Source organism: Petaurus breviceps, unplaced genomic scaffold, assembly GCF_028583685.1.
Source record: "Petaurus breviceps papuanus isolate PSGF00001 unplaced genomic scaffold, PetGlider_PUasm1.0 186, whole genome shotgun sequence".
NCBI classification, from domain to species: domain Eukaryota; kingdom Metazoa; phylum Chordata; class Mammalia; order Diprotodontia; family Petauridae; genus Petaurus; species Petaurus breviceps.
This window is the reverse complement of record NW_027185798.1, coordinates 9,323,880-9,345,775: the sequence shown is the minus strand read 5'-3', so window position 1 is coordinate 9,345,775 and position 21,896 is coordinate 9,323,880. Positions and strand designations below refer to the sequence as shown.

The 21,896-nt window shown below is 48.5% G+C and overlaps 1 protein-coding gene across 7 annotated transcripts in view; it reads right to left on the bottom strand.

Annotated features, from left to right (window-relative positions):
* Positions 1–21,896, bottom strand: part of GTF2IRD1 (GTF2I repeat domain containing 1) — a 217,168-nt gene that overhangs the window by 96,433 nt on the left and 98,839 nt on the right. For 6 of the 7 annotated variants that reach the window (XM_069089500.1, XM_069089506.1, XM_069089501.1 and 3 more), the window contains 5 exons: positions 20,711–20,894; positions 19,224–19,528; positions 15,495–15,584; positions 15,091–15,174; positions 7,891–8,074 (listed from right to left, as the gene is read on the bottom strand). In XM_069089500.1, coding sequence (XP_068945601.1) covers positions 7,891–8,074; positions 15,091–15,174; positions 15,495–15,584; positions 19,224–19,528; positions 20,711–20,894 — 847 coding nt within the window. The remainder of the gene's footprint in view (positions 1–7,890; positions 8,075–15,090; positions 15,175–15,494; positions 15,585–19,223; positions 19,529–20,710; positions 20,895–21,896) is intronic. The other variant, XM_069089502.1, reaches the window with a different exon arrangement.

Sequence of the window (21,896 nt, the reverse complement as noted above, 5' to 3'; positions counted from 1 at the left end):
TACCCCTACACCTGGCCCATACCTGTCAGATGTGAGTATGGGTCTCAAACTTCTGTGGTGACAGTGTGGGTGGGGCAGGGTCCTTTCAGGTATGGGATGGACTAAGTAGCTGTAGAGGGGCCTTCCAGCTCTGAAGTTCTGTTGTCCTGAGAAGCAGCAGAGCTAGGATTGGAACTCAGGTCCTCCCATTCCAAGTTCAGTGCCCTTCTGTAATGGGAATGCAAATTTGGAAGATCTTCCCTGCCCCTAGGCTAAAGTGCACCTGGAGCCTGGGGTGGGAGGCTTGTTTTTCAGTAGATACTTTTTGATTGGCCAGTGGGTCCAGAAGGTTGTTACATTCTCTGAGCCAGGAGAAGGCTATATAAGCCCTGATGTGTAGCTTTGTTTTGGGGGCTCACTTTGAGAAGTGTTCTGTGATTTGATGTGGATTCTGGGAAGCCGTTGTCCTGAGCCCCCCGGCTTTGAAAAACCCAGATGTTGAAACCCAGATGTTGACTGGGTATGGATATAATGGTTGGACAGTTTGAAATCTGTCTACTAGATCTGTTTCTGTCTTGATAATTCTGTCTATGTACTTTGAAGTTCGGGGTGCTGACCTTTTTCCCCTGAACAAGGTAAACGATACATATCTGACTGATTAAAGTAAGCTTGTTAACCCATTTTGAGTTGCTTTCCTTTAACAAAGCAGATCCAAGAACCTGTATTGGCAGCAAACCCTGAGGACGCTTGGGGTGCTTGCCGCTACACCTTCCTGCCAGGTCACCATGATGGCTGATCCCACGGGGTCCTTGAGGGCAGTGGGAATTCTATCTCTTTGCATAGCACTCTGGTATGTAAAAAGTGCCTAATAAATGCTCCCTGAAGGATTTTGGTCTGCTCTCCAGCACTGCCTGGCCTAGGACCGGCACACAGTGGGCTCACGGTCAAGACTTGCTGGCTGTAATCTGAGTGGGACCCACGTGGGAGGCAGGAGAGGACTATGGGGAAAAGAAAGCCGTGCACAGCTCAGTCAAGGCTGACCGAGCTATAGAGGGCTGGGCAGAGGGCAGCGAGGGGACTGCGGATGGCCTCCAAAGGAAGGCTCAGGATGCCAAGATGCTGGCCAAGGGGGAGGCTGTAACTCCACCATCCCAGAGACGTTCCTAAAGTTCTTTAAGCTTCACAAAGCACTTGACAGCCATTATCTCATGGGAGCCTGACAGCCTGGGAGGCAGGCAGTACCAGAGTGCTGGCTTGGCAGTCAGTGGAGCTGGGTTCAAGTCCCGGTCATGCTGTGTGACCCTGGGCTAGTCAGTTAGTCTGGGCCTCAGTTTCCTCACTTATAAAACAAAGGATGGGGCTGAAGGAAGGGACCTCTCAGATTCCTTATAGCTCTCTCTGCTCCTATTATCCCTAATTTACAGAAGAGGAGAGAGAGGGAGAGACAAAGACATGGGTTTGTTCCCCAAGTGTACCCTAGCCCAAAGCTCGAGAGGGGCAAGCTTTAGATGTAGCAAACTTAGGGGGTTCATGAGGCAGCTGGCGGAGCCATAGAGCACAGAACACTCCTGACTCTAGAAGACTCATCTTCCTGAGTTCAAATCTGGCCTCAGACACTTCCTAGCTGAGTGACCCTGGACAAGTCACTTCATCCTGTCTGCCTCAGTTTCCTCATCTGTCAAATGAGCTGGAGAAGAAAAGGGCAGACCACTCTCTCCCTAGAAAACCCTAAATAGAATCATGGAGAGTTGGGTACAACTAAAATGACTGAACAACAAAAATGGGGGATAATAACAGCATCTGACTCAAGGAGTTACAGTGATGACCATAGGTCAGCCTCACTTGGCCTCAGTTTCCTCATCTGCACATGAAGAATCTGTGATTTCGTCAGAATAGGGACACCTTCCACCCCTCTGACCTTAGACTGGATAATAGGGTCAGGAATACTGAGCCAGAACAGACCCACAGTTTTACAGATAAAGAAACGAGGCCCAGAAATGTGAAGCGACTTGTCCAGTCACACCCCTAGTAAGAGTCAGAGGTAGGACTGGAACTCAGGCCTTCTCTTCTCTAAGTCTTGCGCTCTAACCATTACATGCTGCCTGGGCCCTAGGTGGAGGCACATAACCCAGTGCTAGGTCCGTGTGCATAGTGCCCCGGTATTTAAATCATTGCAATCTCCATCAGAGGGGGACTCTTTGTAAAGCACTTAGCAGGGCGTGTGGAACACAGTCGGCACTTAATAAATGCTTATTCCTTCTCTTTAGAGGTGCACGGGGAGAAGGCACTTCCTCACTGGGAGACTCCTATCTCAATGAATTCATAGCTTCTGTCCCAAAGAAGACTGTTTTGTTATTAGGGTCCCCAAAGGTCCTAGCACAGAGCCTTGAACGTGGCAGACATTGTTAAAATGGATTTTTGGATTCCCTCAGAGCTGAGCATCTACAGGGGTGTCATGAGAAGGTTGGAAGGGACCTCAGGGGCCATTAAATACAACCCTCCCATTTTACAGATGAGGAAACAGAGGCTCAGGGGACAAAGGACTGACCCAAAGTCACCCAAGTGGTAAATGACTGAGGCAGGATTTGAAGCCAGGGTCTTTGACAGCAGAACTGTTTTTATGGGACAGTTAAAAGGCCAGTCACCCTCTAAAGCTCTGGTCACCACTGACCTTGGAGCTCTAGGAGGCTTTGAAGGCTGCTCCAAAAGCAAAACCAATCATTTCAAGGGGAGTATACAAACCTTTAAAGAGCTCAGGAGGAAGCGCTGGCCTTTGATCATTCTGCAAAGTGCCGCCCCGCCCCAGCTGTCTGTACTGGGAGGCCTCCCCTCCTCCCAAGCAGGGGCCCAGGGGCCTCTTTGTTCCCTGACAGCATCTATCTGTGGACACTCGATTAAATATGAAAGCACCAGCCCAGGAAGACACTGGTTTTTTTTCTGAGGACGATGCTTAGCTCCCTCCCATCCAGGACTGAGGGCCTCCCAGTGCTGACTGGCCTTTCTATTATTTATATGCTGATTAATTTATCAACAGGCACCAGGGAAGGGGGGGAATCCAACAACACCCAGATCACAGGGCCCCCCTCCTACTTTGTTAGAGGGAAACGGGGAGTGGAGGACAAAGCTGACCCAGTGCAGGGCTGGGGTGTGGTAGACAGGGCCCTGGGAGAGCGGGGATGTGTCCCCCCCCATTGGATCTGAGGAAGGGTGTTGGATGCACGGCCTGGGCACATGTCATTGATCCTAGGCCCATAGATTCAGAGCCAGAAGGAGGCTTAGAGCAGAGGCTCATTTTACAGATGAGGAAACTGAGGCCCAGAGAGGAGAAGGGTCACAAAGCTTGTGTCTGACTCCAGGCACAGGGCTCTATTCACCACACTATGCATGGAGTTCATTCCCCTGCCTCCAAGCAGGATGAGACTTAACTTGAAAGGCTGTGTGGTACAACAGAGTGGTGACTTTGGAGTCAAAAGATCTGGGTTCAAGTCTTGGCTTAGCCACTAACTGGCAATGTGACCTTGGACAAGCTACCTAATCACCCTGGGTCTCAATTTCCTCATCTGTAAAATGAAAGGATTGGCCCTAGTCACTTCTAAAGGTCCCCTATTTCTCTATATAGATATGCCTGTGACTGTGACCTTGGGTAAATCACTTCATCTCAGAGTGAAAAGGCCTGGAGGCCCCTTCCAGACTAGACTGATAAGTCTACACTCACAGCTTGTATGGCTTCAGGTCACTAAACCTGAAGAGGAGGGAGCTTAGGATGTGGGATCTCAGAGGGCCCTTTCTATATGACCTTATCACAGACTGGGAATGCCAACTTCACCTAGTAAATGGTTGCAAAGGTTCAATCAGTCAATCAATTAAGAATTAATAGGGATTGACTAAGGGACTACTGTGTGCCAGACACTGTGTTCCATGCTTGGGGATACAAAAAGAATGAACTGATTTCTGCTCTTTAAGAGAGAGAATTCCACTGAGAGAAAACCCATGTACATATGTAAGTATAAATAGAGGAAATAAAAAATAGAAAGAATAGAAAATTCTTAGGGAGTTTTCTTGTTTAGTTCTTCATTAAATCTAATTGAAATCTTTCTAGTTACAGAATAGTTCGGGGCAATCTTTTCTATTGACCAGATGACACAGAGAATTTCCAGGCTCCAGGAAATCCGAAGGCCCTTACTGAGAGCCTGAGAAAGACCACTGGATGCCTCAAGTCAAAGCAGGGGGGAGGGGGTCCTGTAGGCCCCAAATGAACTCATTATGCTCCCCTCCCCTGACCAACCCCATTACTGCAGAGGGCAATACCATTCTCCTTCTGGCTCCCAACCTAGGAGTCATGCTGAATTTCTGACTATCTCTCACTCCCCAACCTGCCAGTATCTAATCTGCTGTCAAGGCCTGCTGATTTTTACCTTCACAATATCTCTTGAATACTTTCCCTTCCCTGCCAACCCCTTGGTGCAGGCCCCCTCACTCACACCTGGATTATTTCAGTAGCTGGTGGGTTGGGGTCTACCAGTCTCAGGTCTCTTGTCATTCTCCACTCAGCTGCCAAACCAATTTTCTTAAAGTATCTGACTATCTCCCATCACTCCCTTACTCAATGAACCCCAATGGCTCCCAATCACCTCCAGGGTCAAATATAAAATACTCTGCTTGGCATTCAAAGCCCTTTAAAACCAGGTTCCCCCCACCTTTCTGTTCTTATACTTTTCTCCTCTTTATTCACACCCAGTAACACCCACCTCCTGCCTGCTCCTCAGACTAGAAACTCCCATCTCCTGACTCAGTGCCAAAACTTCCCGCCTGGAATTTGCTCCCTCCTCTGGCTTCCTCAGAGTCTCAGCTCTAATCCCAGATCACCTCTAATTTACCTTCAAATATCTTGTTTATACACAGTCATCTGCTTGGGGTCTCCCCTATCACACTGTGAACTCCACGAGGGCAGACAGACTCTGCTTTGCCTTCTTTTGTATCAATGTTGTGTTATGGTTGTGTTGTTTTGTCCTTTGTTCTTGGAGAGGACCATGATATCAGGGAGATGATGACATGACTTGCAATTGACTTGTATTTAAGTGAGGCAGGGCCATGCAAGGTCACCAGCCTCACTTTCTCCTCCAGAGCCATCTGGGTCCAATGGCTAAACATCATTCAGGACAACTAGCGATGACCCAGGATGTAATGGGAGACGCTGGCCCTTCTAGGTACTCGCTTAGAGTGAGGTAATGCCCATTCAATGAATAGGCCCCTTACAGAAGTGAGTCAAGGGACGGCCCCTTTAATAAAAAATAGGCATCAATGTATCAATACAGGTGTTTAATAAATGCAGGATGGTCTGAAAGGCTGAAGACTGAATTCTGCTTTTGCTTTTCCCACTCACCAGCCACGTGATTTAAGCAAGTCCCTTCCCCTGCCCTTTTCTTTACCTCAGTTTCCTTAATGATAAAATAAGTAAAATGAGGCCTTTCTTGACTACAGCAGTTATTAGTTGTCCCCCCCCAATTCTTTTTTTATTTTGCCACCATTTTGCATCCTACCTTTAACTGGGACCATGTCTTCTCTCCTGCTAGATTGTAAGCTCCCTGAGGGCAGGGGCTGTCTCACTTTTATATTTGTATCTGCCATGTATGGAAAATAGCAGGTGTTTAATAAATGCTTGGTAGTTGACTGACTGATTGAAAAGGTTAGCTTAAATCGGAGTTTTCTTAACCTTTTGGCAGTCTGTTGATGTCTATGGACCCCTTCTCAGAATAACGCTTTTAAAGGCATAAAATAAAATACACCCAATGACAAAGAAAGTCGGTTATGTTGAAATACTGTTCTATTTTTAAGAACTAGCTCATGGATCCCAGATTGAGACACCCCCTGCCTCCCAGTCCCCAACCTAGATAATCACCCAGGTCTATTCACTGACGCCTTCTGGTCATCCTTGAGTTTTCCTACCTGCCCGAGGAGGGGAAAACTAGGTTTTGGGACCTCCATCTCTAAGGGTGGAAGGATGGCTAGGCAGAGGGAGGGAACTCTGGGGGTTTCCCAGCAATTATAACCAAGGGCCCTTAGGACCTACTCACTCTGAGGCCTCATGAGCCGTGTCTAGAAACCTAGGCCGGCTGGAGGCATGTGTGATGTGGGCGCCTTCCTTCGTGGTATTATATGAGGGTTATGGTGGGGTTTTCCCCCCTAATTAGGGAGGCTGTGTGGCCTGGGGGGAAAGCCCTTTGGAGCTTAGGAGGAGATGGTCCTGGCCATCTAGGATGCTTACTATGAGACCTTGGGCAAGATTCTCCAGGCCTCAGTTTCCTCACCTGTCAAATGAGGGTGGTTGGACTAGAGTCTCTGTCTCTTCTGATTCTGGATCTATGATCCTATGATCTCAGAGGCTGGCCTTTCATGATGCCCAGAATTCAGCCAACAAGCATCTATTAAGCCCCAACTACATACTTGACACTGTGCTGACTGGCGGTTCTACATTAAGGTCTAGGAAACTTCATGGTCTCCAAGATTCCTCCGTTACAGCATCAGTTGTCACACCAATGCTTTGCTCTAACCCTCAGGAGGCAGATCTTGTAACTACCCCCAGTTTATTCCCCGAGGAGGAAGGAGGGTGACGTGGTTTAACAGAGGCAGAATTCAAACCCAGGTCCAGGGCTATTTTCACCGTGCTAAGCTTCTCCTCCTGGACAGTAAGCATCCAGACACTGTTCATATGGTTAGATGTGAGTGGTCATGCAGTGCAGTCCTCCCCCATTTTACAGATGGGGAAACTGAGGCCCAGTGACTTGCCCAATATCACAGAGGTGTAGGAATCAGAGGTAAGATTCAAACCCAGGTCCCCTGGGTTACAGAATCATTGTTCTTTGAATTTAATCACGCATTGTTTAGCCCAACCCCTTCATTTAAAAGAGGAGAAAACAGAAGCCTAGAAGTGGGCCGTGTCTTGTCCAAGGTCATGCAGTTTGTTGGCACAAGATCAGAGATTACATTCTGGATGCTACGTGAAGAGGAGTGAAGGAACATTTCTATAACACCTACTATGCGTGGCACTGTGCTAGGTCTTTGTGAACATTATTTCATTTTACCAGGGACATCTTCCAAGCAGTCACTTGATAAATCGTCCCTGAACTGAACTGGCAAGAGAGATGAGAACAATACCACCTACTATGTGCCAAGTGCTTTACAATGATCTCGTTTGGTCCTCACAACAACCCTGGGAGGTAGGTGCTCTTACTATCCCCATTTTACAGATGAGGAAACTGAGGCACAAAGGGTGAAGTGACTTGTCCAGGGTCACCCAACTATCTGAGGCCAGATCTGAACTCAGGGCGTCCTGACTCTAGGCCTAATACTCTATTATCTGGACTGGTCATACTCTTACAATAGCTCTTGGTTTGGGTTTGCTATGTTTGCCGTAGGAAGATGGAAGAATTTGAATCCTTCAAGGTCCTGAAATATCATTAATCTGGCCCACCCTCCAGTACAGACTGCAGCCCTCGAGGCTTTAGTCTTTGGGAGTCACAGCTAAAGAATCCCATCTCCCAGCAGTCAGCCTGCTCATGGCCTTTCCTGATGAGCCGGGCCGGTCCTTGGACATCATGTATGGGGGCCTATCGCCAGCTGGTCAGCAAAGCCAGGTCACATTCTTCATAGCGTCACAGAGTGAGAGCTGGCAGAGACCTCAGAGAATCCCTAGTCTGACACCACTATGGTACAGATGAGGAAACTAAGGCCCGGAGAGAGGAAGGGCTTCATCCAAAGCCACGTTACACAGGCAAAAATAGCCGAACCGAGAGTCAAACCTGAGTCCTTGGATGTCAAATTCAACACCTCTTCCCACTGTACCAGGACACTGCCTTCCGTGCTGCGAGGAGGAACGAAAAAAACCAAACAGCCACGCCCTGTGCTAAGTACCTTTTGATAACAAAATGGATGCTGTGTCTCTCCTCCAGAATCCGCTTCAGCTTGGGAACGCCGTAAGTGCAGGGCCGCTTGAAGGGGATCTTGTCCGGGATGCCCACAATCTCCACGGCCTCAGGATCGCAAGCAATCTTCCTGTAGGGGACGGGGACCATGTGGTCTAAGCCCAGGGCTTCGGCTGAAAGGGGAAGAGGAATAGGTCAATCCAAGGGTGCTGGTTAAGTACCTATGGTTAAGTACCTATAGCAGGGACTGGCTTAGCACAGAATATAGACACAGAGACAAAAATTAAATCGTGCCTGCCCTCAAGCACCTTACATTCTTTTGAAGGCTCCAAGTTTCATAGACCAGGTGGGTGGGAGTCCCAGTGACAGGGACACTGAGTCGCCCTGCTAAGGTCTATTTTCCAATAGAAAATTCCAAAGCTTAGATTGAAACAATGAAAACAGGGCTGAGGTTCCCCAATCCCATCTTTGACTTCACACCGAGGGCTCAGGCTTGGTTACCAATGTCCCATCCTGATACCTGTAATCAAGGCTTGGGAACATAAATTAACAAATGATTAGCCTGGATGACAGCGCCTAACTGGGACCTTAATTCATTAATTCGATCTTTGTTTCTCCCCAGCTAGCATGTTAACGAGGAGTGAGATCGGATTGCCCAGCTCAGAATTCTTCTTCAGACAGGATTGAGGACAGGTCCCCGAGGATGGCAGCAGGCCCCAGCTAGGCCTGATCAAGATACGAGCTCCTCCACTTCCCCAGCCTGGGCCGGAATGTTCTGGAGGGAAAAAAGGGCCACTTCCACTCTGGGGACCCTCAAGGGCCTCATTAGCTACGCCCAGCTTCCTGCTCCAATTTTCCCCAAGGCTCCTCAAATGAAATCGGGACAGGAGAGTGACATACACATTTGCATGCGATATGCATCTATTTGCATACACCAACACAGACTCCAGGGTCTATTTTCTGGGCATTTTCAGGTAAGGCAGTTTAGACCTCCCTTAGGGTCAACACTCTCTCCATTTTTCTATTGGCTCACACTCCCAGTCAGGGTGCCATGGTGTACCCACTATCCCCAAGATAGGGGAAGATAAAAAGGTCCAGAAACCCTCGGGAAGACTTGGGGCCAGACCTCTCTGTTAGGGGCTGAAGGTCCCTGGGAGGGAGGAAGAGACTTTCCTGTGGCCCCTGTCCAAAGTCAGCCTAACCACGTGCTTTTGGGGTACAGCCAACTCTCACTTACTGAGCAGGGGCTCCTAACCTGGGGGCCATGAACCTATATGTATGTGTATACACACATGCATGCATGCATAAGCATATATGTATTATATATACATATATATTCATTACACACACACACATATGTATATATATGTATGATATTGTATGGTTATTTTTCAGTCCTGTCTGACTCTGTGACCCCATCTGGGATTTTCTTGGCAAAGGCACTAGAATGCTTTGCCATTTCCTTCTCCAGCTCATTTGACAGATGAGGAAAATGAGGCAAACAGGGTTAAGTGACTTGCCCAGGGTCACACAGCTAGTGAGTGTCTGAGGCCAGATTTGAACTCAGGGAGATGAGTCTTCCTGACTTCAGGCCTGGCTCTCTCTACTGTACTACACTACCTAGCTGTTCCATGTAAGGTATTTTATATAAGAATATATGTGTGTGTATACACACATACACAATATATACACACAACACTGAATTTCAATATACAAGAGAACTGGTTTCCTTTGCAAGCCTATGCATTTTATGAACTTGAACCCCTCTGAGAAGCTGCCCATAGGTTCCAGCAGACCGATAAAGGATTGGGGATTCCCCCAAAAGGTCAAGAAATCAGAGTCAGTGAGGACGAGGAGGTCGTTCCCAACAATGAGGTGAGCACAGCAGATGTGAAATGCTCCAAAGCAATTTCTGCTTTGGCTTTTGAAGGCTATTTTTATTCTGAAACTTAAAAGATGACCCTAGTGTATCTTGCGCAAAGCTCGGCCCAGGAGCCCATCGTCCTATCTCCTCCTTTATCTCTCTCTCCATCTGCCCAGCCCTCTTCCTCCTCTTCATCCGGCTCACACCCTCTCTGGGAGTGGGTGAAGGGAATTCTGCGCTTTGCCCGGGAGTCCTTCTTTGGAGCAGGAATAATGCAGAAGAGGCAGCAGTGAAGACAGAGGTCTGAAACTTCAGAGCAGGATTGGATTCTTCCCTCTCCCCCTGCAGCTCTTCCACTGAAATATTAAGAATCTACCCATTCCTCAGCCAGGGTCTCTAGCCTGGGCTCTCGGTGCCAAACGGCTCTCATGCCAAAGGCGCCTGAACCCATCCATTCGGTCCCTCACACTGCTGCCAGATCACGCCTCAGGGCTCCTGTGTGGACAGTGCAGGGGCACCGCAGAGCTGTGGGAAAAGCCACACTCCTGTAGCCAAGAAGCCCATGGCTTAAATCTTGGCTCTGGAACTTGTACTGTGGGCAAGTAACTGTGACTCTGGTCACTTTCCTGGGCCTACTCGGTGTCCTCATCTATAAAGAAGGCATGAAGGCCATCCTTGGATTGCTGACCACACAGAGCTGTTGTAAGGATGGTGCTTTATAAACCTTAATTCTGCAATGCCTTTTTTTTTTTTTTGGAGGGGGGAAGGCAAGGCAATTGGGATTAAGTGACTTGCCCAAGGTCACATAGCTAGTAAGTGTGTCAAGTGTCTGAGGCTGGATTTGAACTCAGCTCATCATCAATGGGAATCCCCTTCCCACTGGGCTCTGCTCTGGATGCCATGATGGCAGCAGATGCCTGTGGGAAGCCTACTGTGTTAGGCCTCACCTGATGGAGCTTCAATAGCCCACACATATGTCGCTTTAAGGTTTGGCAAAGAACTTTATCAATCTTTTCCTATTTGTTCTTCCCTCAACGATCCTGGGGGGCAGGTGCTATTATAATCAACAGTTAGATGTAGGTTTATTAACAGTCTAAAAACCGATGGGACTCTGGGTCTCGTTGGCCGCTGGGTCACTAGCTTGGACGAAACAGAAGGGGGCAGGCCATGCAGGACTTAAGGCCCTTTCCATCTTTCTCTTTGTTGCACAAGCATTCATCACCTATTGGCCAGCCCGCTGTCGATTAACCTCTCAGCAGTCAGCCAGCCTGGGCTTCAGAAAGCAGACACTGTCTCTCCCTTGGACTCCATTCAAAGCCTTTTTAGCAGAGAAAGAACTTGCTGAATTTACGCTCTGTTGGTAGAGGCTTGCGGAGCCTAGCGTCACCCCACCTCGAGCCTCCAGCAGGCACAGAGAGTGAGACCCCCGTGAAGGCTGCAAACTTCCAAGTACCACCTGACCCACACCAAGGTTATTATAGTACTTCCCTGCCTAGAGGTGAAAGCCCCTGCTGCTCAGCCTGGCATTCGGGGCCCCCAGGACTTACATTTTTAAGAAACACATTTGATTATTCTGAAGTTAACAAACACCAAATGAAAGGGGCACTTTGGGGTGGAGAGGAGAACACAGAGTGTTGTGCATGAAATTATGAATCTATTCTTATTATTTATATATTTTTTCTTAAAGACGATTTGTCATAAAGGGTGGCCCTCTGGGAGAGGGGAGGGAAAGGTAAACAGAGTGAAATCTAGTCAATGGAAAAATGAAAGAGAGCAATGAAAATTTATTTTTAAAAATAGCAAAACTGCATTGGGTGGAATTTGTTTTTCTTTTTAGGTGCATAATTAATTTGCGTGACTGTGAGGCAGGCCTCTGAGATCTGAAGCTTGGGAGAAGGCGACATGTATTGGTAAAAGGTGCTTTCTCATCGGGGGATCCCCTAGACCAGGGAACCTGTGGCCTTGAGGCCACGTGTGACTTTCTAGGTCCTCAAGTGTGGCCCCAAGGGGATCTGTTCTGTGAAGTTTGGATTCATTCACAGAAGCCCACTTGAGGACCTAGAGAGCTAACATGTGGCCTCAAGGCCTTGAGATCCCCACCCCTGGTCTAGACCAAGCAGATCAGCAGTCTGGACAAATTCTAAGCCAAGTCTAAAATGTGGTGGCACTGTGCTAGTCGTTGGGCTTATAAAGGCAAGAAATAATACAGTCCCAGCCTTTGAGAAGCTTCCTATCTAGTGGGGGTGGGGCTGTTGCTGTTCACTCATGTCTGACTGTTCAAGACCCCATGAACCATTCCATCTTCGGGGTTTTCTTGGCAAAGGAACCAGAGAGGTTTGCCATTTCCTTCTCCACTGGATGAAGGCAGAGAGGTTAAGTGTCCTGCCTAGGGCCACACACCTAGTAAGTGTCTGAGGCCAGATCTGCACCTGACTCCATCTCTAAGCTGTCCCCTGAGCCACCTAGCTGCCTCCAAGGCAAACAGAGGTCAGGTGACATGCCCAGGGACACACACCTAGTAAGTGTCTGAGGCTGGATTTGAACTCAGGTCTTCCTGACTGGAAGCCCAGAGCACTATCGTCTCAGCCACCTAGCTGCCTAAATGTGGGTGCAGGAAGGAGGGAGGATATGACACAAACAAAAACAGGGCATAAGGCAGAGTGTGAGGGGACCAAAGGTCAGATCTCATGTGAGGAGAGGAGGACTGATTCTGGGCTTTCTCCTCCCATCACATCGGCAGCTCCTTGAGGGCAGGGACTGTCTTTTGCCCTTCTCTGCATCCCCAGCGTTTAGTATAGAGCCTCACACGTAGTAGGTGGTAAATAAATATTTACTAACGAGCTGACTGCTCCCAGATGTGTGGAAGCAGCCCCACGATGCAATCACAGATGATGGGAAGCAACCGTCTCCTCCCTCACCAGATCGTCTCTTAGCCCTGTCCTCCATCTGACCAAATCCTGTCAGCCTTTGAGACCCAGGAGAGAAGATCACAGGTTTAGAGGCACAAAAGTGAGACCTTCTTGTCCAACCTCCTCATATGACAGGTGAGGAAACCAAGGCCCAGATGGGTCAAGTGATTTAGGATCATGAAATCACAGATCAAGACTAGAAGGAACCTCTCAGAGGCTATCTCGTCTGACCCCCTCATCTTACAGGTAGGGAAACTGAGGCTCAGAAAGAAGTGAATGATCACAGGAATATCGATTTAGAATTATTGAGGCCAACACAGACCAATTGTCCTCATTTTACAGATGGAGAAACTGAGGCCCAGAGAGGTGACACTCAGCCCATGTCACACAGGAATTAAGCGGCAGAACTGGTTATCCTGACCTCTTGTGACTTCTCAGTTCTTTTTTGGGTCACTTCCTCCATGCAGTCTTCCCTGATCACCCTTGACTTTCTGCTTTGGCACTTTTTAGACCCTGACTTACAGCACTGGCTGGATTCACACTTAATCACACCATGCCCTGTTTCCCCAGATACACCATCAACTTGCGCAGGGCAGACTGCCTCCTCTTCTCTAACAGTCTACACAAGGCCATCTAGTAGGTGGGTGCCCACTATAAATACAACAAAGGACATAACTAACCCAGGGCTCCTAATCTGCGACCCAGGAATTGATTTTTTATTATTATTTATTGTCTTTCAATATAATTGGTCTCCTTGGAAAACTTATATTTCATTTTTAGGCATTTAAAAACATAATTCTGAGGTGTCTGTAGGCTTCACTGGATGGACAAAGGCTCTACAATCTCCCTCCTGAATTTCAGAAGCCCTGGACTAGCCTAATCTGATAATAATAACAAAAATAATAATGATGATGATTTTTATAACTAACATTTACATGGCACTTACTATGCAGTAGGCCCTGTGTTAAGCACTTCTTACAAATATTAATTCATTTGATCCTCACGACAACCATGGGAGGTAGAGGCCATTATTATCCCCATCTTACAGATGAGGAAACTAAGGTAAACAAAGGTTAAGTGACTTGTCCAAGGTCACACAACTCACAAGTGTCTGGGGGTGGATTTGAAGCAAGGAAGGAGTTCAATGAGTGCTGGGTGGTTTCAATTCTAGCTCTGCTGATTCCTTGTTCAGTAACTTTGGGCAAGTTACTTAATGTCTGCCTCAGTTTCCTCAACTATAAAATGAGGGAATTAGGCTGGACAAGATTGACAGTCTCTTCTAGCTCTAGGAGGTCAGGAGAAGCACCCACTGTGCTTGGTGCTATGGCAGCCTCTGGCTCTGGGGATGGCCTTCCATTGATGCCTCCGTCATCACCATGATCACTCACACGTATAGACTAAAAATAACTAGCATTTATCCCGTGCTTATGGCTCGCCAAGGATTTTACTTCTCGATCTCATTTTCCCTTAGGATAATCCTTGAAGGCAGGCAGCACCAGATTATTATTCCCATGTGACAGATAAAGAAACAGCATCAGAAAGGTGAAAGGAGGAGTCCAAAGTCCCACAGAAGTGTGTGAGAGGCAGTGGGGTGAGCACAGTGGCAAGAGAGCTGGTCTCCACGCCAAGCAGACCTGCGTTTGAGTCACAACTGGGTGTGTGAGGCCGTTGGAAGGGCTCACACTCCTTGGAGCCCGCGAAGTTCTCTAAGAAGAACGCTCGCTGACACCTGGCAGAGAGTCGGAATTGCCTAACCCAGGGAGATCATGGGCCCGGTCTTTACCCACCCGCCGTCCCCTCTGCCCCACACATCGGCAAAGTGGGAGAACGAGAATGATAACTCGTGCTCCCATAGCAATGTTCTGCCCTCCCACAAGGCAGGCTGTACAAGGAGGGTTGCTGCCCTCATTCTGCAGAGGAGGAAATCCAGCACAGAATTTCCCCGACGGCCTAGGATGTAATCTAAAGTCTGCAAAAATGGTGGTTTTCAAGGATGTGCCAGTAGGAGGAGAAGCCACTGGGCCCGATGCCAGGGAACCGGCTCTGCTGGGTCACCCGGGCCATGGGAGCCTCCTCTCTCTATCCTGGGCACTAAGAAGGCCCGGTCCTTGGCGATGGGGCACCTTCCCTGCCAGTCCTTAACCCAAGCAAGCCTGCTCTATCCACCCCCAGGCTCCCAGCCACTTTTGGGCCCCAGTTCTCAATCCTGCTGCCTGCGGGATCTGGAAGGGAAATATTGACATAACCTTCCCGAGACGTGGTGAGAGTCGGAGCCGTGATGGCAGCCGTGCGGAAAGAGTGGGGTGCTCCAGCATATGGCTCCTGCTGCTGTGTTAGGGAACAAAAATGATTGCAGCTTAATGATATGCAAAACACGGGCCTGCGTTTGCATAATGGAATTTCAACTCCCACTCACCATATCTGCTGTTAAACAGGATCTGCACACACTCCCTCAGGGTGTTGATGTCTTCGGTTTCTTTTATAAAACTGTCCCATTTCTCTATCAAAACAAAAAAATCAGAAATAAGACGTGTCCATATGGTGCCTGGCCTGCGTCCCCCCCTTCCCCCATCCAACTCGAAGCTCTATCCACTCAGGGAGGTGCACCCCAGGCTCCGCCAACCCTGCTCAACCCAATGTGACCCCCATTTCCTCAGAGGTGCTCTACGGGGGGACAGCGGCCCTTCTCCCCTTATAGGGGAGCCTTCTTTTCTCCCTGGGGCCTCTTTTGACTTACTGTCCCCCCCATCTTCACCCCTTCTCTCCTGGGAACCAGGCCAAGGAAATCGACTCAGATGAGCTCAAGTGACCCCACCCTACCTGTTTTGTCATGGACGATGGAGAAGAGGATCCGTTTAGAGGCGTGGACATTTTGGATGAGTGGCCCGCCGGAAACTGATGATTTCTGTCCTAGACAGGGGGAAGTATAAGGGGATTTGGGCAGGGAGAAGGAAAGAAGAAAATAAGCATTTATTAAGTGCCAACTATGTACCGTCCTAAGTGCTTTATACATATCTCATCAGATCCTCACAACCCCCTCAGGAAGTAGGTGTCATTATTACATCCATTTTACAATGGAGGAAACCCAGGAATAATGAGGTTAAATGACTTGTCCAGGGTCATACATCTAGTTAAATGTTTGAGGCTGGATTTGAACTCAGGTCTTCCTGACTCCAGGTCCCGTGCTCTACCCACTGGGGCACCTAGCATAGGAAGAACGTAAGAAGAAACTGAAAGCATGTGACAAAAGAGGCGGGTTGGAGAGGTGACTTTCTGACCCCTGATCAATCAGGAAAGAAGAATTCATCCTCCACCCCACCCCCCACATCCCTAGCATCTCCAGTGACTGAACCCTCAGCTCCATCCTGGTTCCTCCCAGACAATCTGAATCTTTCCCGTAGGTCAAGGCTTGCCTCACCCAGGAAGGTTTTTGTGACTACTCCAGCCTATATTCCCTAAGGGAAGGAGGGAGATGTAAGATTGCCCAACTCTAGAATTTCTACAGCTCTTATTTGTCTTCCTGCTTCCCGTCTTTTCCCTCTCTAATCCATCCTTCCAAGGTGTCATACTGATCCTACTACAGGAGACTTGTGATCATGTCACTTCCCTGCCCAAGAAGTCTCAGGCTCCCTAGTGCCTCTGGGGCAAATCACAAATTCCTCTCTTTGACTCTTTAAAGTCCTTCATTAATCTACCTTTTAAATTAATTAACTAAATTAATTAGTCTATTTTACCAAACTGGTTTCCCCTTATTCTCCCTCTCGCAACTCTGCATCCTAGTCAAATTAGCCTACTGGATGCTTCTCCTACATGGCATTGCAACTACCACCTCTGGACCTTTGCCTAGGCTGTACTTCATGTCAGGTACACACTCCCTCCTCAAGTACCATTTTCTTCAAGGGGATCTTCCTCCTCCTCCCAGATGTTTCTGCTCTTCCCATCTGCCTGAAATTACTAGGGGTATTTACTTCTCTGTCTGTACTATCATTCCCCCCTCTCCCATTCATATATAAGTTCCTTGAGGGCAGGGGCTGTTTTGTTTCTGGCCTCTAGACACACAGTCCCATCTTCTATCTGTGCATTCCTCAGTGCTTATACAGTGGTTGGTATATACTAGGTGCTTAATACTTGTTAAGCTGAACTGAGAACCCATTGGCTTTTTACTCTATCAAGACTGGTGTCCTGATTTCTTTCATCCGTATGAGCACTAATTAGATTGTAAACTCCTTTGGGGCAAGGAGACACACACTCTCCTCCTCTCCATCCAGTCCTCAGCCCAACAAAAGGCTGGACACACACAAGTATACACAAGTGAAAGCTAACTTGACTTGTAAGCTGCTTCTCTCCCCTGTATGAGGCAGCTGCAGCTGGAAGGGACCTCAGAAGTCACCACTTTATAGAGGCCCAGAGCAGGCAGACATCTGGATCAGCATCATCCAGCATGCTTGTAAGGGCAGTGGGAGGAGAGCCCAGGACACCCAGTTCCCAGGCCAGTGCTCCTTCCATTTCAGTCATGGAACAACAGGACCTGAAGGGGGACTTTGAGATCTGCTTACAGATGAGGAAGATAAGGCCCATGGGGGAGGACACGTTCCAGGTCCCAGAGTAGGCAGAAGCTCCCCGACTCACTGTCTTCTATGACCTCCACTGATTCTTCATTAAGCAACCTCCTTCAAGCTTTGGTCAGTCAACAAACATTTGTGAAATGCCTCTGACTTGTGAGACATTGTGCTAAGCTCTGGGGATACAAGGAAAGGCAAACACCATCCCTTCCCTTAAGGAGCTCACAGTCTAACGGGGGAGACAATGTGTAACATATATACAGCGTCGATGGAAAGACAGAGGCACCAGCCAAGGGGGCCCTGGGAAAGGCCTCTATCTTGTAGGAGGCATTTGAGCTAAGTCTTAAAGGAGGCAAAGTTAAGTGAAAGATGGAGAAGAGGGAGCAGGCATGAGGAAGAGTTGGTGAAAAAGCATGGAGTCAGGAGGTGGAGGAGGGTCCTTTTCAAGGACTTTTAAGTAGGCCAGGGTGGCTGGGGAAACTGGGGAAAACGTGGGAGTAATGAGTCTTGAAAGGCAGTGGTCAGGTTACATGGGGCTTTAAGTGACTGACAAACAGAAGACTTCACATTTGATTCTGGAGATGATAGGGACCCTACTGGGGTCATGGAGGGGGGCGAGGTGACACATACCTGTGATTTGGAAAATCATGTCAGCCACTGAGAGCAGGACAGACTGGGGTGAGGGAGAATCAATGAGAAGGCTATTGTAACATATCAGGCAAGAAATGAGAACCAGGACTAGGGTTACGGCATGAGTGGAGACAATGTGTGTGTGTGTGTGTGTGTATATATGAGAGATATATAAATATATGTGTGTGTATTATATACATGATATTGGGAAGGTAGATATGGCAAGATTTATCAGCAGAATGGTTCCTGAGGTGAGACCAAAGAATTTAGGGATGAAACTAAGGATGTGGGTCAAAGTGACTGGGAGGATGGTGGTATCCTGAATAGTAATGGGGAGGTTCAGAAGGGGAAAAGGTTCTGGGGGATGATAATGAGTTCTGTTTGGTTGTGTTGAGTTTGAGATGTCAACCAGGAAACTGGAGATGTGAGGGAGGAAATCAGCAGAAAGATTAGGGTTGGATGTACACATCTTGGGATTTTCTTCTTAGAGATGATAATTGAACCTGTAAGAGTTGACGAGAGAATCAGCAATTGAGAGAATATAATGAGAGAAGCGAAGACAGGTTAGAGGGTTGGGGGAGGAAAAACCAGCAAAGGGGAGGGAAAAGGAGCAGCTGAATAGAAAGGAGGAGAACCGGGAGAGAGGAGTGTCCTCTAGGAGGAGAAGGTGATCAATGATAACAGATACTGCACAGAGGTCAGAGAGCATCACAACGGAGAAAAGGCCGCCATATTTGGCAATTAGGAGATCATGGGTAACTTTTGGAGAGAGCAATTCCAGTTGAGTAATGAGGTCAGAAGCCTGATTGCAGAATGTTTAGGAGTGAAAGGACAGAAGTGGAGGTATCTAATGTAGATGGCTTTCTCTAGGAATTAACCTATGAAAGGAAAGAGGAATACTGGGCTACAAGTAAGAGGGAATGGTCAGACCAAATGACAAGGAGACCGTGGCATTTTTGTAAGCATCAGGGAAAAAGCCAGAGATTGAAGATGAGAGAGAGAAGGGGGGGAGAGGAAGGATCCTTACAATCTGTCTCCTGGCCAACTGTGACTTTGGACAAGTCACTTAAAAGTCTCTGGGCCCAGTTCCTTCATCTGCAAGATGGGTGGATATCAGACTAGACAGCCTTTAAGGTTTCTAACACACTGGATCTATGATGCTATTATTTTAATGAGATAAGATATATAAAGCACTTTGCAAACGGTATTATGATTGCTATTATCATTAATAATGCTAGCATCATAATTGTGTTCCCGGTCCCAGACTGGCTCCTCTCCAGAGTCCTGATAGCTGATGCACCAACCCCTGGCCCACCCATCCCGGTCTTCTGGTGGAAGGGCTAGATGATAGCATTACCACAGCAGTCAGGGAAGTCCTGGGCACCTGGAGTCTTGGGCTCTCCACCAGGGCGAGCCAGGAGGAGGTCGGTGGCGGTGGGCAGGCTGGTTGGGCCCTCCTGCTTGAGGTCCATGGCAACATGGTTGGGTATGGAGACATTGTACAAGAAGTTGGTCATGGCTGCTGAGGAGGCTGATGAGTCCTGGGAGGTGGGCTTGGGGACCTGGGCATTGAGGCCAGAGTCCCGGGGGCCCTTAGGCAACAGAGAGACACAGTTCAGCTCCACATTGGACTTTGAGTCCCTTCCATTGTCATCTGGTGGCCTGGGGATGGGGGAAGAAATGAGAGGTTGTGAGGAAGAAAGAAGAGAAGAAATAAGAGGGCAGCAGGGGACTGATACCTCACACTGATGCAGTACTTTTTACCTTTCATTAAACAATTTCACATAAAATGCTCTGGCTCAGCAGATGGAGAGCCAGGAAGGCCTGGGTTGAAGTTCTGTCTCTAATGCATCCTTTGGGATCCTGGAAAAGTCACTTTGCTTCTGGAGTCTCTAGCAACTCTTAAGGCTAGGAATCCCCAATCTAAACACAAGCCCGGGTCTGGTCCCTATTGCTATCCTTTGAGAGGCAGCCAAAGTTGGGATTATTAGACCCTTCACTTTGCAGGACCCTACGTCCCAGACAGGGCAAGTGACTTGTCTAAGGTCATATACCTTGATAGTGATAGAACCTCACACCCAGCAGTCTTTTAATTCTATTATCTTGCTGCAAATGAGACATTCTGCTCTTCTAAAATGGAGACGTTTACCTCACTCCAAGTAAATTATTTTACATCCCTCTCCTCTGCTTCAAAGTTGACTTTGGCTCCCTAGTGCTCCTGGGATCAAATCCATACTCCTTAGTCTAGGCTTCAGACCTCCTCCATCAATATTCACTCTTTCCCATACCATCTAATCTCACCAGACTTATGTCTTACTGTTCTTCTAAGACTCGAGATTTCTTAAGACCAAACCATCCTGTTTAGCTTCATTCCACAGACCATGTGTTTATTTCCACCCCTATACCTTTGCACAGGCTGTCTCCGCCACCCAGAATGCCCACCCTGCTCCTTTTGGCAAAGCCATGCCTCTCCCCAGCTCCTTCCAAATCTGATTCGGAGCCGACCTCCTCCAGAATGCCTTCTCTCACTAACCTCGTTGACCCGGAGGACTCTGTACCCTTACGACACTATGTACATAGGTCATGCTAATAAATTTGCACCTCTAGGTGTATTTTTGGTGGAGTTTCTGGTGTTTTCCCATCTCTTCCATCAGATCAGGGGTTCCCTCGAGTGTCCCCTATCACAGCAGTTGATTCTAAGGAGGGGGCTCTGTCTCCCTCACCAGACTAGGGACTCCCTGTGGACAGGGGCCACGTCTTCCCCAGCACAATATGAGTTCCCTAAACTAGAAAGCCCCCCTCCCTCCAGGCTGGGACCTCCCCATGACCAAAGGGATGACTCACCTCTTGAGCTTGAAGCGAATTCGGTGGCTCTGCTCCAGGATGGCCATGAGGGCCTTGAGGTCATAGTCTGATGGCTTCCGGAAGCCCAGGCCATCAGGCAGCCCCTGCACGGCCAATGAGCCGGGCTCCTTCAGCAGCTTCTCATAGGGCACGGGAACCACGCTTGCCTTTCCCAGGGCCTCACCTAGGCAGGGAGGGGAGAGGAGGATCTGCTAGGGCGAGAAGGGCCAGGGGCAGCGGGGACCACCAAGGCTGGGCTGGGCTGAAAGCCACAAGGAGCCGTTTGGTGCCTGGGGCGCTGGGGCTTGATTCTCCGTCTGCTGACTCTGTTCCCTGCTGCCAAGATCCAGCAAAAACCAGACCCAACAAGCCCCCTGGGGAACCACATACTTTACAGTTGAATAACCCCCAAGTTACCTCTGGGGAGGGGATGGAGAGGACAATGCCCCCAATGTGCTGCTGTTTGCTCTCCTGAGCAATTTGAGAGGAATGGAAGGAGACCCTAGAAAGAAGAAGCTCCTTCCTTCCCATTCCCCCAGCCAAAGGATGAAGAAAGTGGGGCAGGGGAGAGGGGGATGAAGACAGAGAGTCAGAGACATGTGGGAGAGGAGAAACATCCTCGCTCTAGAGAAAAAAGGACCTCTAGAAACCATCTAGTCCAAGTGCCTCATTTTACAGATGAGGAAACTGAGGCTTAGGGAGTTTAAGTGACTTATCCAAGGTCACACTGAATACTCTGACAACAGAGAGACAGAAAAGGTGGGGAGAGGGGAGAGAAAGAAGTAGAGAAATGAGATGGAGCGAAGGGAAATGAACGAAGGGGGGATGGAGTAATCAATCAATAATAAATCAATCAATATTTCTCAAGCATCCACTGTGTGCCAGACCCTGGGCTGAGGTGGGAGACAGAGACTGTAAGAGGGGATGAATGAGCCCTTGATGTAGGAGGAGACAGAAGGAAGGGAGACAGTGGGGAGAGAAGGCAGGGGCCGCGAACAGGGAAGAAGAGAGTCCAGCCTGGGATGCTGGGACGGAGCTCGGGCCTGCATTCCAGCTGCTTCCTTAGTTCTGTCACATGACAGACCAAGCCAAGAAGCTGGAGAAAAGGGGCCAACTCATTCAGTTAGAGTGGACTGATTCCTTGTGGGACTTTCCTTCTGCTTTAGTGTGTGTGTGTGTGTGTGTG